At 46.1% G+C, this 18,193-nt stretch overlaps 1 protein-coding gene across 3 annotated transcripts in view; it reads left to right on the top strand.

Annotated features, from left to right (window-relative positions):
- Positions 1-18,193, top strand: part of Rtkn2 (rhotekin 2) — a 73,311-nt gene that overhangs the window by 9,894 nt on the left and 45,224 nt on the right. For 2 of the 3 annotated variants that reach the window (XM_006256367.5, NM_001107625.2), the window contains 4 exon segments: positions 7,439-7,497; positions 11,560-11,613; positions 12,781-12,898; positions 16,146-16,340. In XM_006256367.5, coding sequence (XP_006256429.1) covers positions 7,439-7,497; positions 11,560-11,613; positions 12,781-12,898; positions 16,146-16,340 — 426 coding nt within the window. 3 annotated transcript variants of the gene reach the window in all.

Raw genomic sequence — 18,193 nt, 5'->3', positions numbered from 1 at the left:
TTACCATCAATTAAAATGCCACTTTAATGAAGACATCAGTCTAACTCTTCTAAAGTTTTACAATAAAATGCCAAAAATTATTATACCTTTGACCAGTGGTTCTCAACCTTCCAAGCGCCCCGGAGCAGAGAGGAACAAAGAGAGAGCAAGAGAGGAGTAAAGAGCGCTAGGACCCGGTGTTGGGGATTTAGCTCAGTGGTAGAGCGCTTGCCTAGGAAGCGCAAGGCCCTGGGTTCAGTCCCCAGCTCCGAAAAAAAAAAATTAACAAAAAAAAAAAAAAAAAAGAGCGCCAGGACCCTTCCACACACTCCCTCATGTTGTGGCGACCCCCCCCCCACACACACACCATAAAATGATTCTCATTGCTACTTAATAACTGTCGTTTTGCTACAGTTAGGAATAGTAATGTAAACACTCCGTTTCTCCGCGGTCTTTGGGGGTCGCGACCCACAGGTTGAGGACCACTGACGACGTAGGCCTTTTCAGCGCAGAATCAAAATCGGTGGGCAGCGGTGTGGCAGAGGAACATCTGATGGGAACTGGCTCCTGTGGACTGAAGGCAGCGGTCCCACCAGGGGAGGGAAGGACTAAACTGTCCCCCCGTCCCCCAACAAACAGCAAACGTGAGCCTAGAATGAGAGATGTTCTGGAGTAGACCGAGAAAGAAATGCGCTTGGTTGACGGTCTGTGCGGGGTTTATTAGTAGAAGGTCTAGCCCGTAAGCTAAGGTGTGGGGTTGACCACGGGGGCATTGTGCTGCCCGTCTTCAGTAAAGATTCTGGAACAAGGACTGTTAGAGCCTGCTCACAGAGCTAGGCAGGGACCCGAGGATTTCACAGGCTCTCTCAGTATACGCCCCCAAAATCCCGTTTCCACCTGAAACCACCTCTGCTTCTTTCTACCCCTCCAAGCTGTCGAGCGATGACGACGTTTAAAGTGTATCTTTTTAAAATACCCCCTTGTACCATTTTATGTTCAGCAAAAAGAAGCCATGATAAACTAGCGTTTGGGGAGGCTGTATAGAACATTATACATTATTATTATGAGTAAAATAATGGGAATAACCACATTTTAAAACAAACGGTGGGCTGGAGAGATGGCTCAGCTGTTAAGAGCGCTAACTGCTCTTCCAGAGGTCCTGAGTTCAAATCCCAGCAGCCACATGGTGGCTCACAACCATCTGTGATGGGATCTGATGCCTTCTTCTGGTGTGTCTGAAGACAGCAACTGTGTACTCATACATACAAAATAAATCATATTTTTAAAAAAGACCAATGGTTAAAAACAGGGAGGCACAGAAGCAGCAGTGATCTGATAGCTAACAAAATACTTCCTCTTGTGTTTGTTTTTGAGGAGAAGACCTTAGGGTCTTGTGTTCTGTAGACCAGGCTGGCCCTGAGTTCACAGCATCCCAACTGCCTCTACCTCCCTGGTGCTCAGACTACAGGCATGTTCCACCATGCATGAAATCACACTTTTTAAAGGTGTACTTTATTTTCGGTTATGTATAGGTTTGTGTATGGGTGCCCTTGACAACCAGGAAAGGGTACCAGATCCCCTGGAGCTGAAGTTACAGGCTGTTGTGAGTCCTCCCAGTGGGGGATACTGGGAACCTGGCTCTGGTCCTCTGTAAGAATAGCACCTCCTTTTCCTGAGCCATCTCCCTAGCCCCTGAAGTGACATGGTTAGAGAAAAGAGAGTGGTGCAGGATATTTGATCTCACTGTGAACCCCGAGATTGTGTTGTTTACTGGAAAAAAACCTGTTTGTAGTTGTGCTGTGACTCAGCCTTGGCACATAACTTTTATCCCTCTGGCTGGAATACAGACCCACCCTTAGTACACACCTTTAATCCCAAACGATGAAGGTAAAGTTAGTTTGTAGAAGGAAACACCCATGTTTGAAAGCGGTGCCTAATCGAGTGGCAGACAAAGTGAGGAATCAGAGAAAGATTTGACAGAAATGCCCAGCTCTCACGAGAACAGAGAGGAAAGGGAAGCTACTTAAGAGAGCCGTGCCGAGAGAAGTGGTTTTACCAGGACAGTTTTACAGACACAGGTGAAGACAGACGAGCCAGAAGATTAGAACAGATTGCTAGAGTTAGTTTGAGATGAAGCAGAGCAATTCAGTAGGAAGCTGAGAGAAGCCAGATTGAATCAGTCGGCTTGGAGAGGCGCATCCGCCAGAACAGCGCAGTTGACCAGCCAGCCAGAGCTCAGAAAAAGCTAGAAAGGGTGAGCTTATTCAGCAGTAAGTTTCAGAGTCTGAAAACATTCTAGGCCTAGATAAGATTGTACGGATGCTAGAAGCTTCCAGGACTAGGCCTCGGTTAGCAGACAGAGGCAGTAAACCTTGAAGAGGACAATTACTTCAGGAGAATAAAAGCTACATTTACAGGAGGGGATGAGAACCAGTGGGTGAGTTTCTCCGGGGCTTACTCCTGGGTCGTCATTTCATGTGTTTTGTATCATGAGCTACCACTGCCATTTGATGAAAACAACCTGCTAATCTCACTTCTTTAGAGTCTTTGAAAGCCAGGGCTGTAGGACACCTCTGCTGAGCCCATTGTCTTAACATCTGTCTGCTGGAGTAGTCCTGGGTTGACACCATGCTTAGAAGAACTGACAGCAGAAACTAGTCACTCCGAGGTTGCAGGAGGAGGAAGCCATCTGCCCTGTCCCCCTTCTGAGTTACAGTGGAAATTAAGACTCACTTCAAGAGCAACCGGATAGCTGCTGCTTCTCCTTGTACTCCCTCTTGTGTTCTGAGGTTCTCACTACCTACTGTGTTGCTCACAGTGTCCCAGCTGCCTCTTTTTTTTAAAACCACTTATTCATCACAAACTCTTTCATAGATAAGCATCCACCTGTGTTCACTTAGTTACCGTTAATCTCTTAGCACGTGTGCTCGTCCATGGCCGCCTTTCTCTCTGTGTGCATGTGAGTTACAAACAGGACATGCGCATCTTTTTTTTTTGTTTCTTTTTTTTCGGAGCTGGGGACCGAACCCAGGGCCTTGCGCTTGCTAGGCAAGTGCTCTACCACTGAGCCAAATCCCCAACCCCAGGACATGTGCATCTTAATGGTTTGGAATTCATCTGTCTGTAAGAATGTTCTTCTGTGAGTCAATATGTGACTACATGCAAAATGTTAATAATTTCATAATTTTCTACATCCACTCCTGAAAAGCTCTCAGGGAGAACTTTCCCTCGGGATGGAGATCCTCTAACTCCAAAGACCAGACCGAGACACCACAGGATGCAATCAGCAAGAGGATTTGGTTTATTGTCGGGATACACAGGCACAGGCACCTGCGGGCGCTTCAGTCACTCGGGGGACTGGCGCGCCCCATGGAACCAAGGATGGGCTTTTATAGGATTTTGGGGAGCAGAAGCAAGCATACAGAAGCAGATGCATGGTTACAGGGATATAATTGGTGGATTCTAATGTGGCAAGGGTTCAGCCCGGGGGCAAGTTTCCTAGCTACCTTCCTGAAACATAAGGACTGACTCGGCCCCCCAAGGGTTCAGCCCGGGGGCAAGTTTCTTAGCTACCTTTCTGGAACATAACGGCTGACTCGGCCCCCCCCACCAGGGTGTGGGACCTCTCCCGGGGCTTTTCTCATTGTCAGGTGCTCAACTGCAGTCGTCCTGTTGCCAGGCCTTCAACCAAACACATCTTGCTTGGCAGCCGCTGTGTACTCAGTGTTCTAACCTTTCTCTGAACCAGTCATCTTAAGTACAGCCTTGTAAAATGGCGTTACTGCTGCTAAGCTGGGGTCTTTCACTCCTTATCTAATTGCTCAGAAATCTCTCATAGTTTTGGGTTGTTTTGTTTGTTTATTTGTTTTGCGAGACAAGGTTTCTCCATGTAGCCCTGGCTATCTCTCTCTCTGTAGACCAGGCTGGCTTGGAACTCACAAAGATCCACTTGCCTCTGCCTCCCGAGTGCTAGGATTAAAGGGGTGCTTCACCCCTACCCAGCCGTAGTTTTTTTTTTTTAATACACTAAAATTTGATTAATAGAGTTTCATGCAGTGCGTCTGGTTATGTCCCTTAGGTTTCTTTTAACGAACCTTTTCTAAAACTCTGTTGTTTTTAATGCTCTGAAGAGTCTAGACCTTTAAAGTCTTTTAAATATTCTGCGGTCTACACCACTTTGGTGGTTTCCTTCAGTTAACGAATAGTAGGCTTACAGCTGGGCGCTTGAGCTCCTGACAGTGGGTTCTTTTTTTTTTTTTTTTCCGGAGCTGGGGACCGAACCCAGGGCCTTGTGCTTGCTAGGCAAGCGCTCTACCACTGAGCTAAACCCCCAACCCTCTGACAGTGGGTTCTTGAGGAGATTTACTGTAATGCACCTGCCTCTCCTCTTGGGGTCACCCCCATAACCTTCATCCCCAAAACACCCATGCCACGACGGCCCCCGTGGGTTTATATTGCTACGGTAGACATTATTCTAGCTCACAGGGCTCACCGCTGGCTAAGACTTGTTTAACGTCGTGTGCTTCATTCTGGGGTATTGTGTTCGAGTCTTATTATTTTCTGGATTTTGAAGGTGTGGCTAATGGAATATTTTTATCTGCCGATTCCCTGCTCTAGGGTAGCTTTAGAGGGTCTCTTTTTGGAGTTTCTTCTTGTCAGTTATGATTCAGCGACATTTTCCTGGACCAAGTCGTGGTGGTGTAAGTGGACCATTGCTAGAAAGGTGTCCTTGGTTTCTTATGCACTAGTGTTTTGGTTTTTAGAGTAGTGGACCATACCTTTGATAATGATGCTTTTTGGACACGTTGGTTTTCTGGTTCTTTTTTTTTTTTTTCTTTTCTTTTCTTTTTTTCAGAGCTGGGGACCGACAGGGCCTTGCACTTGCTAGGCAAGCGCTCTACCACTGAGCCAAATCCCCAACCCCTCTGGTTCTTGAATATGATGTTATTTCTTAGCGTTCTTAAGGTTAACTGACTTCTTTTAATTTTCATGCCAAACTTCTCCCACCATGTGCCTCCCTCCTCCAAAGTATTTTTCAACCCCCCAGGATCTAGTGCTGTGGTCTTTCCCAAGCTTCCTACACACTCTTTTCGATCCCAGGCTAGCGTAACATTAGCGACCAGTCGCCGAACTCTGTGGGGTGAGGTCTCCAGGAGCTGGCTTCCACATCTCCCATATATTAGTGGCATTTTTGGCAGCCTCCCTGTTTTCTGGTTGTGGTACTGAGGAAGGCTACAGGAGGCCTTGCTTTTCTCCTTGATATGAACGAAGGCTTTGGTGGGATGTGTAGAGAAAGTCTTCGATGACGCATCACAGGAACCTGGAATTAGACCCTGTATCTTTCTCCCTAAACTGACTAGGCTCATCCCTGGAGCCAAAACCTCAATGCTCACAACCCGGTGCCCGAGTTTGTGAGACACCTTAAAGAATTCCACAGGCCCATTAGAATCGTCGCTTTGTTCAGCAGCTGCGTGATAACTAGATAATGTCCCTTCTCATTACTGGGGATGCCGTCAGTGTACAGCAACTCGCTAAGGGAAGTCGTAATTGATGGGTGAAGCCCAAAGCTTGAGTCTAGGTCTGCTGCGTGCACCATTCCAAGGACCATTCCTGCCCTCTCAGCCGCAGTCCCAGAAGCCCCCGGGGCCACGGAGGCGCGGTACTGGGTGTGGCGCCGGCTCAGTACACAGCATCTTCCTCCACACTCAGGAGCTTCCATTTCAGCACCGCCCTCCGTGAGTTCCCGTCCCCCACCTCAGCCGGTCCATCTCTTCTCCACTCTTGCTCTTTATTTGGCTTTGTAAAAAAAAATATATTAATAATCCTAATTAGAGTCATTTATAGGATTTAATTATGTGTGTGTCATTCAACATAATTGTGAGTTTTTAGTAGTGCCGAGATAGCATAGCAAGTTGGGTATGACTGCCCGCCCTCACACTCCAGCCTCCTACTTTATCACTTACAGACTGTAAGTTAAAAAAAGAAAGAGCCTAGCTGGGACGTAAAAATTCTGTACGTGTATTTAAAGACGTTACTGAATTTATTTCTCAAATTGTCGATGGTTTGGTGTCTATGGGTGGGGGGTGGGCTGACTATATCACACGTGGGATATATTCTAGGACAGCATGAAGCCATACTATCATAGTTTCAGGGCGATTTTACATTCTACACCATGAATTTTTGAGCGTCTAGTTTTCACTAGTTTGCATAAAAGGTGGAGGGTTTGATAATCGGCTTACAGAATACCAGTCAGAATCCTCTTACAATTTTCATTAAGAAAAAGTAAAATATTATCATTGTGCTATTTATTGTTACAGTGCATTAATTTTGGCCCAGAAATGGCTGTTTAAAAATCCCCATATGGAACAATATAAACCAGGCCAATCTGTGTTTACTCAGAACGTTTTCATACAGATCTTGGTAAGAGCGTGGCAGGCTAGCGCCCTCTCTCGCTCATTTTCTGTACCTACAGGTAATTTCCTTAATTTGGTTATGTTTGCCTTTTAGGGGTTAGAGAGCTTGCTCAGGGGTAGAATGACAGGCCCCGGATTTACTCCTCAGCTCTGGAAGAAACAAACTAGCATCTACGGGTCTTACAAAGTAATGTAACCAGGGTTTGTCTGGATAAGATACAGTTTCATAACTTTTTGGAAGTATTGGGATTGAAAATAAACTAAAGTTCCAGAAATTTGAGGTTTGTTTGTCTTTTTTTTAAACAGACCTAATTCTTCGAAGTTTTATGATCAATTAGATTCCGATTATAGTTTGAGAATATCTTTACATAATAACTTTTGCATGATGTGGGTCCTAGAGATCAAAGTCAGGTCCCCAGGTTAGACCGAAAGTACCCACTGACCCATTGTGCCTTCCCTGGCTTTGTTTTCAAGACAAGGTCTCCCTTGGTAGCACAGGCTAGCCTTATCTGTGTGATCCTCTGGCTTAAATGGTGTCTCACTCTGTTTTGTGTAGTGTGAAATCCCAATTTGGGGGTCGCTGTTGGCTTCGGTCTTAAAGTTTCCTTGGAAATGTTTTGCTGTTTCCCTCCCCACATCCTATTCGCTCATCCTAACATATTGTGTGTTCGTTCTTTGGAGCTTACAAGAAATGAGATGTCACGCCAACTACACATAAAAATAAAGCACGAGGTGACTTGACCGTAGGAATAGCAGCCCACAGATTGGCTGGACAACACCTGACTCTTCTAGGCCAGTGCAGCTGATGAACTCCAAGCTTTGTGAGAAGTTGGACATCATAGCGTAACCAGTACACGTTATTAGGCAATATTAATAGTTCACGTGAACTCAAAAGAGGGTGTCTCTCTATCTCCCTGAAAGCTAGCTAGCGGCTGCCTGACCAAGTCCTGACCAAGACCTCACACTAGTCCTTAGTATCCATAGCTACCTCTTTATTTTAAAGCTCAGCTGTTTTCGAAAGACCTGTTGTGTTTTTCTCTTGACAGGGATGCGAGTTTAGAAACTAAAGAACAAGAACCCTGCAGAGGGAAGATCGCTCTGTCAGGTACGCTGAGGTGTGTCACCACGGGTCCCCGAATATGTTTAGGACTGACGAGCGTTGCTGGCCCTGCGCATTCTGTATTTCCAGCATCGGATTATTTATTCTAACTTTTTAATCATTCTGTTCCACAACTGCATGGGACTTTGTGGATTAGGGAAACGCTAATGTCATATGCTACACACATTGTGCCAGTTTGTCTTCTGTTTGGGCCGTGGGGTGTGAGGAAGGTGGGTTCAAGTCACCTGCTTGCTGGTGAGTGCTGGAGTTGCACTGCAAACCCTGGAGCTTTCTCTCCCTGCTGTTCCTGTTTATAAAAATTGTCCAAGCTGCACGTTCCATGGGCGGCTTGGCCCACGTTTGCTCTGTTTATCGCATTGTACCAAGCCACTGTCACTGGGCTTGGCTCCTGGTGGTTGCTCGGTGAATATGAGGGAGACGACTGACCACTGCCAATCAAAAGCAAACTGCCCCAACCCCGCCAAGTTTCGCATTCTGCCTAATTCTTTTCCTGGCTCTGTCTTCCATTACACAAGCCACGTGATTTAGGCAGATTTTTTTGCCCCTTCTCTTGTCAACAGAGGCCCTGATTGAGACACCTAATTGGGTTGTGAAATTGTAGCATTTCCCCCATTTCCCTCCCATCCTTGCTCCGGCTGGAATGGTGTCTCCTGTCGGCAGAGCGAGGAGGCACCTTGCCACTAGATGGCGCTGGGGCAGTCAGTCTCGGTTTCTCAAAACAAACAAACAAACAAAAAAACCGGGCAGCACCCCCCACCCTCTCCACACAAGAGGTGGCGTAGAGATGCCCCCCCCCCCCCATTAACACCAGCTGGCTTGCTTGCTGATATCGGAAGCCACATCCTGGAAACAGCCTTGTGGCCTGCGCTGACCTCCAGTGGTGAGCCCATTGCCGAGGTAGAGCGCTTGCTATCTTGTCACCTGGCCTGCTGGTCAAGGGACTGTTCCCCGTCCCATCGCTCACAGCCGTAGCTGGACGAAAGTTTCACTGAGTTTTACTTGATTCACTGGCAAAATGAGAGAAATTGCCCTCAGTGGCGGGGAGGGGCGCTTCTGAAAAGTAGATGAACTGCCTATTTTGTGGTTATTGTCGTTCATGGCCAGTCTTCTGCTTGTGGCCGACGTGCCCTCTGCCGTGGCCTGTGTCCTGGTCTTAGTCTTGTGCTTGGGACTGACATGAGGCCCACGCCTTTGCCTGGGTCCTTTTGTGGCGGAACGGAGGACATTTGCAAAATCCTCTCCACAATGTTTAACTACATTTTAACACGGGTAGCTTAAATATTGTAGAGATTTCCCATCACCACTTAAGTATTGCCGTCCTCCCTTGCTTCTAATAAGGCACCACTCTGTGGGTGAATGAGGTAGGTGACCTGCACAGTGAGTTCTGTGACTAACATCGTCTGTTATTGTTTCGAGAGCGATTATTACTACTACTGCATTAAGAAGGGGGTCTAAAGCATACGTAAGGCCAAGGGCCGCTTTTCACGATCTCAGATATCTTTGTACAGAGACTGAGGTCGGCTCTTTTTTTTTCTTCCCAAGATGTTTTTAAATGAAATTAAGGAATGAAGCCCAGGAGATAGGATGCCCATGTCATTAGCATGATTTCTGCTGACTGGACACTTTTGCCGTCAGGTTTCAGAATGTTTCTAAGATTGCGCTGTAAACGGGACAGACCTGGATTTTGAGGTCTCCACTGACCAGATCTTCCTAACTATACAAATAGCAGGTTCACCCCATCCTTCCTACACCAGGTGATGTGGGGTGACTGGTGTGTGTTTTCCCCTCCCAGCTCAATGACTGGGCCAAATCAGTTACCCACACACCTCAGAGGTTTCTTTTCCTGTGTTTTGTTCTTTCTTTCTTTTCATATATGTGTACATGTTTGCATGTATGTGGACATGTGTTAGTACATGTGTACATGTTTGAGGCTGTGTCATCCTCAGTCCTCCCACATTACTTACTTTGAGGCGGGGCCTGTCAGTCAAACCCACAGGTACCTGGCGATGCCTAGTCTCTAGAGCCTACTTTCTTTGGGGAACCCCCGAGGCTGGAATTACAGGTGGCTGTCACAGCCACCTGGCATGTACTTGGCTCTGCGAGCTCAACTGTCATTGTGCAGCAAATGCTCAACCTCCGAGCCATCGCCCCAGTCTCTAGGTTTTCTTTTGCCAAAATTGTAGCTGGAACCTGACACATCTGGTCAGCCACAATGTTGTTTGAGCTGTCTTAGCTGGCCATAAAATGTCAGCGGAGACATTAAAAACAAAACAAAACCACAACAACAAAAAACCAACCAAACAAAAACAAAACAAAGGTGGACCACTGTAAGCTGAATTCCACTTGGTCATTTGCCAGAATCTGGAAGGCATTTCTGTCATTCGAAGCTGGATCCTTTGCTGTCTGAAGAATACACAGCCAACACAGACATTATTCCCTTGGTTTACATGGAGCCGAGGGGTAGCATGGGGAAGAGCAGGATCGAACCCACGCTCTGGGGAAACAGCTAAGGAAGCCTGGGTCAGTATCCTTCCGAGAGAGTGTGAACAGTTAAAGCTTGCCCACCACAGCCAGGACAGCTATGAGTGAGAGCCACTGGCCACTGTGGAGTGAAAGGCAGGAGGCGGCCACTGTGGTCAAGCGAGAAGTGAGTTTGGACCGGCCATCAGCCGAGTTCTAAAACAATGAAGACATCCATACTAAAATCAAGGACAAAATACCATTGTCTTACTACATCAACATAAATTAGCACTGGCTTGGAGTTGCGGCTACAATAATGGCTGAAAAACAAAGCTATTGGAAATGAACAGGCAGATTGGATACTTTTGAGGCTAATGAATGGCAGATGGATATGACCTCGGGGAAGGGACCGAGACACTGGAATTAAATAAAGCACTCAATGAAAGGAGACGGGATTTTGGATAAATAAATAAAAAGCGGTAGTTTCTCTTAAAACCAGCAATAACTTGCTGAAGACTACAGTGGAAAAAATGTAACTTACAAGAAAGCAATAACCCCCCTCAAGCATTAAATATATAAGAAATGACCTTAATTAAGATGGGAGGGTGGGGGCTGGAGGCAGCTCAATGGGGGTTCTCCTGAGCCCCTGGGCTTGATCTCTAGCCCTCAAACAAAAAGCTAGAGCAAATGTTAAGAGTAAATATATTATATGAATATAAAATATTAAAGTTATTAGTGCCCTGAGCCAGTGAGGGCGCTCAACAGATAAAGGTGCTCGCCGCCAACCCTGATGACGTCACTTGTCCTGAGACCCCGCACTGGAAGCAGAGAACCAGCTTCAACAGAGAGAGAGACACACACACAGTAAATAAATATAAGTTATGTGTTCCTAAGTTATTTTGGATATTAAAACATTTAAGAGGAAATTTTGACCAAAATTGAAAAAAAATTCTTATAACAAACCAGTGACAGTCACATGCCTCCAAAAGACAGTGATCCTAGCAGTTGGTGTTGGGAGATGTACGTTGATAACGGATTCAGTTCCGTACATGAGGTGTTTGGCCCAGGGACAGCCGTGGATGGGCTCAGAACGGCACAGCTAATAAGGAAGTCAGCGTAAAGCTGGAGGAAAGGAAAGGGCATAGATCTAGAGCTAAAATAACATTTAGAAGAACGTGTTCTCCGTTCAGATACTCCCAAATTTTACATATATTTAATAACTTCTAAAAATACCACCTGACGAGCTGGGAAGATGTGCTCAGAGGCTGGGAGTGTGCACCGACTTGCAAAGGACCCGAGTTGGGTTCCCAGCACCCACATGTGGCTCACAACCACCTGTACCTCAGAGCCGGTGGATATGGCACCCTCTTCTGGCCTTCATGGGCATTAGCCGTGCAAGTGGTGCAGGCAAAACACCCACCAACATAAAAATGAATGAAAATTTTAAATCATCTGTGAACAATAATTAGAAAATTGCTGGATACATTTCTTTTTGTCTTTGGTGGGCACAATCGGTCCTGGAGCTCAGAGGTTCACGTTGTGGGTGAAGTAAAAATTATCAAAATAATTTTTTTGCCTTTTTTATAGATATTCGAATACCGTTAATGTGGAAAGACTCCGATCACTTCGGTCATAAGGAATGTACGTATGGCTTTCATTTGTATTTGGAAATGTTTCCTTGGGTGCACAGGACGCATTCGTGATTTCTGAGTGCAGAACCCTTTGGTTTGGAGACATACTGCTGCCATTCGACAATAAGCCCCGTGCGGGCAAACTGCTGTTTTCTGATTTGGGGGTCTTCAAATCGGTTCCCTGATTCAGATTAAGATAAGCGTACCTATGAGGGGAGACCCAGCAGTGGGGATCTGTGCGATGGGCTCAGGGTGGAGAGATAGGGAGAAAGGCAGAGTCCCCACGTTCTGAAAGAGCACGGGCGAATCAGTAAACGCGGAATTTCTCTTCTTCTCTTACTATAAGAGGTCCGAGCTTTGCTTTGCTGGGTCATTTTTAAGAGGATGTAATGAAGGGTTTCTAGCTCGGTGTGAATTTTTTCTTCACCATTTCATTGGCTGCACACAGTCTTTACAAGCCCGTGTATCACTTGGATCACGGACGTTAATCTCAAATGTACCTTAGCGAGGTGAAGCCGGGAGACCCGGCAGCCCTTCACCTGCCTCGTCTCCTGCGATGGCTTCGTCCATGTTCCAGAAGCCGAATGGTATTGGGCATAATTAGTTTTACATGGAGAATCTAAATCAGGCAAGTGTTTGTTTTTCAATTAGGACGTATAATTCACTTCACCGAGGAGTACTTGTGGGATTTGAGACAATCTTCCCGATTCCTGGAGAGACTAAACTTTTCCTAAAGAGCTAACGTTTTCTCAGTAATGAGGATTTAGCCCTTAATCACCCGGTGTTTTTAAGACCGTCACCACATTGGAGAGTCTGGCAGCTGATTTTGTATTCATCCGTGCCTGCCGTTTGGGTGTGAGTCCTCAGGTCGTTTCTTCCCTTGCTCATACTTTTGTGATATGTTTGGCCACTGTTGATGCACCGGCCCATAAACGTCACCTTTTTCTTAGGACTTGGACGTCAAATGACAGAGGGGATCATTTATATGTATGGCGCTACATTGACTGCTAAGTGATCAGATTGGACTGTGGCGATCTCTCTGGGATGCCAAGGGGCCGGTGTTCCTTTCCAGTGTTCCTTAGTTTGAGGTTGGGTTCAAGTGGGGTGAGGGACTGCCAAGTCTCACACAGGTGTGATTCGTCCCGCTCGTGACAGCTCTTACCTGTCTCTCTACCAGGCACACAGCGCTTTGCCATCTTTTGCTTATTCAGGATGGGAACCCAAGTGTTTGACACCGACATGATGATTGTGGACCAGACCGTCACAGATATATGTTTTGAAAACGTCACCATATTGTAAGTATCCCTAATCCTCCAGAGGGTGAAATCTGAAGTTCTGCCTCCTTTTTTCTTAGCAGTGAAGAAAGCCTAATTACTGTCTTTGAAATTCCGATGGCCGACATCCTGAAGGGCCTTCGGTTCTTTTCAAAATACTGGAAGCTTCAAAATGTTTAAAAGTTACCCCTCTTTTTGGATTCAGAATAAAATAGAAATCTTATAATTAATACTAGCCAGCCAACAGTTGACTCAATGGCCCTGCTAAACTTCTCATAAATATTTATATTTCTGTCACTAACCAAGCTCTGACAGGATTTCATTGGGTACTTGATGCAATACAACAGATTGCACAAAGCTGATTTTCTTTTCCTTCACAGGAAATTCAGAACAAAACTAACGAAGTGGTAAAGCGAGCTTGCTTATGACCCATTCTTTTAAGTGCGTCTTACGGTGAATTTGGGGATGCTCTTTCTCTTACGGCGGGCTTCTCTCATATACTCAAGCAGCATAGAGCATCTTGGCCGTCTTAAGGGCTCCTTTATGGGGCTGCTTTGTGCAGGGTCATTTTATTATGGCCAGCATGCAGAGAGGCAGAAACAACTTCCCCGGGAAGCTGTGGACCTCATTTTTTTTAACCAACATGAGTTTTTTTTTATCCTGGCCTCTCTCTAAGAGCCTTTGTTGGCCTGCCTCCCTGTGGGATTTGCTTCTCAGGAGATCTGAGATGCCATTCTAGATGGAGTGGCAATAGCTGTCCGAACCACCCACATGTGATCAGCTGCACTCTTGGCCACGGCCAGTGACACTTTAGATTTCAGAGGAGGTCACATCACACCGACAGGACCTCGGCAGGTAGCATCCTGTAGCTTCTGCAACTGGTGTCCCGGAGTAACTGTATAGGATATAACAACGAGTTACCCTAGCAGTAATGCAGGCCCTTTTACAAGTTGTACGCAAGCCAATGGAATTCAGTTCTCTTCCGCCTCGGGAATGGTTCCAAGTCCTTGTGCACTTTAGGCTAAAGTGTATTTCGTGCATTATCTCTTTATCTTTGTTCCTATTCTCGATGGTGCTAGTGACTTTTTCTCCCCCTGCCAAAATGAACCCACTCACCAATTGTCTCTTGCCTTCACACCAGTCCGCCATTGTTCGTCTTTTGCCCCAGAGACAAAAGTTGGATGGATCCCCTCCCCCTCCCACAGGAAGAACAATACAAATGACTTGGAAGACAACATGTGATTTATTGGCATTTTTTTGGGTATAAATATTTTAAATGGGCCTAAAAATAGCTGCTGACAAATGTTCTAAATGTTAAAAAAAAAATGTGCTCGTTGTTACGATGCTTGTTTTTAATAAGTCTTCAATATTTATGGATCTCTGGTTCTCTTCTAAATATTGACATTTGTTACTCATTACCAGGAATACTGTATGTTTAGATGCTGCCAAGTAAGAAACTATAAAAATAGCTGTAAGTCGGTCCTTGGACGTATCCAGGCTGTAGATTGGCCATTTGAATTTTAAAGGCCCAGGACCGAGGCTGCCTTCTGTCTTCAGGTAGCATCCGCAGAAGAATGTGGTTCTGAGTGTATTTTCCAGTTAGTTTTGCTGTTGTTTGGTTTGTTAGGGTTTTGGAGTGTTTTTTGTTTGGTTATTTGGTTGGTTTGCTTTGGTTTGGTTTGGTTTTGAGGCAGGTTTTTCTGTGTAACTCTGGCTTTGCTGGATGACCAGAGCTACCTCTGGTTCTGTAGACCAGGCTGGCCTTGAACTCACAGAGATCCACCTGCCTCAGCCTCTCGAGTGCCGGGATTAAAGGCCTGCACCACCACCTGGTATTGTGTTTTGCATTTTAGTAACACCACGGTGGTTTTCTATGCTGATGGTCATTTATTGTGCCTGAAAAGAGTAAAGCCAGTCTTTGTGCTCCCCAAACTGCAGAGTGTCTATCTGTCTGTCTGCCTATTTTCAATGTGTGCATGTTTATGTGTATAAATGCAAGGGCACTTAATGAAGCAGAGCCAAACCTCCGGTGTAGACCCTCACCTTCTACCTACTATGAGACAGGAATACCAGGCAAGCTGGCCCATGGGTCTCACAGACACAGGCCACCGCATCTGATTTATGGCTTTGGGGGACCCAAACTAAGCAAGCACCTACCCACCAAACCATCCCCCTTGGCAAATGAGAGAATTTCCCAATGGGTTTGAGTAAAGCCCTATCAGGTCCCCTCTAATTGTGAGCATGGTGCTTTGTGAAGACAGAGCCTGCCCTCTGGGGGCCTGCGCTTTCAAGTGTACCCCTTTATGTTGGTTTTGGGGTCCTTTCCCCCTCTAAAACCAGACAGTGGAGTTTCCTTCGATGAGGCAGGGATTGACTGTCTGGATGTGAAGACAAAAGGGAATTCGAGGTCCCATAGATTCTATTCAGAGTCGTTTTGAGAAATTACACATATGATATAAACACTTCAAACATGGTGGTATCAGGGGGCTGGAGAGATAGCTCAGAGGTTAAGAGTACTGACTACTCTTCCAGAGGTCCTGAGTTCAAATCCCAGCAACCACATGGTGGCTCACAACCATCTGTAATGGGATCCGATGCCCTCTTCTGGTGTGTCTGAAGACAGCTACAGTGTACTTATATACATAAAATAAATAATTCTTTAAGAAAAATGGTGGCATCAAAGGACTGCAAAGGAGAAGCAGCATTATGAGGGTGTTTTATTCTTGTTACTTTTTTGAGCACTTTGCCTGCTTACATTGGCTCAACTGAAGCAAAGCCCTCACCTGTTGTGTGTGTTGTGTATGCATGTGCACACACATGTTCTTTTGAGTGTGGAGTATTCTTGTAGGTGACATATGTGCACGTGCATCTGGAGGTCAGAGGATGGCCTTGGGCCCTGTCTACTGTGTTTTTAAAGAGAGCCTCTCACTGACCTAGAGCTCACTGATCAGACTTCAGCTGCCTGGCCAACTACCCCCAAGTATTTTCCTCCCTTCCCTTCCCCAGCCTTAGGATTGCAGGACCATGCCTTTGTGCCTGGCTTTTTTTTAAAAAAAAGATGGATTCTGCTTTAGACGATAACAGCTCTAAAAGTTACTGCAACCCTCTAAGGCCATTTAGAAAGTAGACAAACTTGACCGTGGTGTCTCCTTGCGTGTGGCTCAAATGGCACTGATTTTGAATATTGGAAAGACACACACCGCAAGGTGTTTTAGTTTTGTTCTCTGCTGAATTAGATTCCCATCACTGTAACCGCTCTTGGTTTCAGCAACGAAGCAGGACCAGACTTCCGGGTAAAGATAGAGGTCTACAGCAGCAGCGCAGAGGAATCTTCCATAACCAACACCCCCAAAAAGCTGGCTAAAAAGCTGAAGACGTCCATCAGCAAAGCTACGGGAAGGAAGATAAGTGCTGTGCTGCAGGAGGAGGACCAGGAGGCGAGCCTGCTTGTCAGCTCCGTGGCGTAAGCTACTTCTAACAGTGTGTGTGGTATTTCCGAGCGCTGTCTTTCCATATATGTTTGTATTTTAACTGGGAAAACAGCCTGCAACCGAGGGGAACTTCCATTGTGAGCTACTTACCCTGCTGAGATGCACTTGGCCCCTTCCTGTCAAGGCCGGAAGTCAGGCGAACTGCTTTTGAGTTGCTCGGGATTCCACGTCTAAGCGGAAAGATGAAATGTTTTTCTCAGAAGCGGCCTGTATGTGTCAAGTGTCCGCTCCCTGACTCTCTGCTAAGTGGATCTCTTATGTGCGTCATACTTCTCTTTCTTTAATGGTTTTAACAAGCCAGTGTAATATTAGTATCGCATTTAACAACTTAGAAAAATAAGTCCCACGTGACCTGATGGTCTGTATGTCTCAGACGGTACAGTCCTGAAATGATACCTTTGAGGTGTGTCTGTGCAAATCAGGTCAGTAGTACACATGTGAGTGAGCCTTTTAGGCTTGCCACAGTCTGTTACAACCCCATCCACTGTTTTTCCTTGGCCCTATCTATTGAGGAAACCAAACTTTGCAGGATGCCTGTTTTTGTAACCTAGCTGATCTTATCTCTGTGCTGCTTTGAAAACATTTCCCTGGCTCCTGTCTTTCCCCTTCCCTTGTAATGGATCTGAGGGATGGGCTGGATTCCGGTTCTCAGTCTGGTATATTTTCCACTGTGCATTGTTAGGGGGTCCCTGTCTTATTTCTGAGCTCAGGTGCTTCTAGCCCGATGCGTCCATCATAAAGCTTGCTACCTGTCTTTTATTTGATGCTTTTAGCAGCCATTGCCTATAATTCCTTGTTTCATTGGAGTCTATAATCTGATGGCTCCCTGGGTTTGCCATGAATATCTTCTTCTTTTTAATTATTTCTTGGAGAGTTTTGAACATAATTCATCCTCCACCCCAGCTCTCCCTAGGTCCATCTCCCACCTCTTACCCTCCAACTTCATATCCTGCTCCCCACGCCCCCAATGGCTCCTTCCAGACAAACTTGTGCTGCCTAAAATATTCTTGGATGTGAGGACCCTGGTTGATTGACCAGGGGCTGCAGTCTTTTTCTTTAGCGGGCAACTAACAGTAGCCATGAGCTTCACAGCAAGGGGTGAGACTGCATCCAACTTCCTCACCATGCTATGATGTGGTCCGACTTGAGTTTCCACAGGTTCTGTGCATGCTGCCGTGAGTTCACATGAGTGGCTGCCTTGTCATGTATAGAACACATGGTTTCCATGCAGAGATCCACCACCCCTGCCTCCTGGACCCTTTTTGCCCTGTCTTCCACCCCGATCCCTGAGCCTCAGGGAGGGGAGGTGCAGGATAGGTGTTCCGTTCCATTACCCTACATTTCTGGATAAGCCAGGACTCTTGAAGAGAAGGCAATACCTTCACAAAGTCTCCAGCTGCAGCTGCAAGAAAGCCAATGGAGAGGAGAGACAATACCTCATGACTTTTACACTTGACCAAGTTTTAGACGTAAATGTGTGCTGGTCACAAGCATAGAAGTGATAAGGTTTTATCTGAGCGATCAAGTTTACACACATTGGTGTTTCCTCATGTTAATGGTTCTGATTCTCTCTCCTGGATCCCGGGAGTCCTTCAGTGGGATCAGGGCATCCTTTTGACAAGCTGGTCTTGGGAGGCATGCTTGCCCTGTGCTACAGTCGGGGGTTCCTTATTCATTGTGGGGTTTGTTTGTTTCTGCTGAGCCCAGAATCAGCATTTCTGCACAAATTTCCTGGTTTTCTCCATGGTTTTATGTCTATTTCACTGGGAAAGTGTTGACTTGGCCACATTCCTGAAATTTCTTTGCATGGCTAATAGAGCTAGCC

The sequence above is a fragment of the Rattus norvegicus genome, chromosome 20 (assembly GCF_036323735.1).
Source record: "Rattus norvegicus strain BN/NHsdMcwi chromosome 20, GRCr8, whole genome shotgun sequence".
NCBI lineage: Eukaryota > Metazoa > Chordata > Mammalia > Rodentia > Muridae > Rattus > Rattus norvegicus.
Note: the sequence above shows the minus strand (reverse complement) of the source record. Positions and strands in the feature narration are given on the sequence as shown.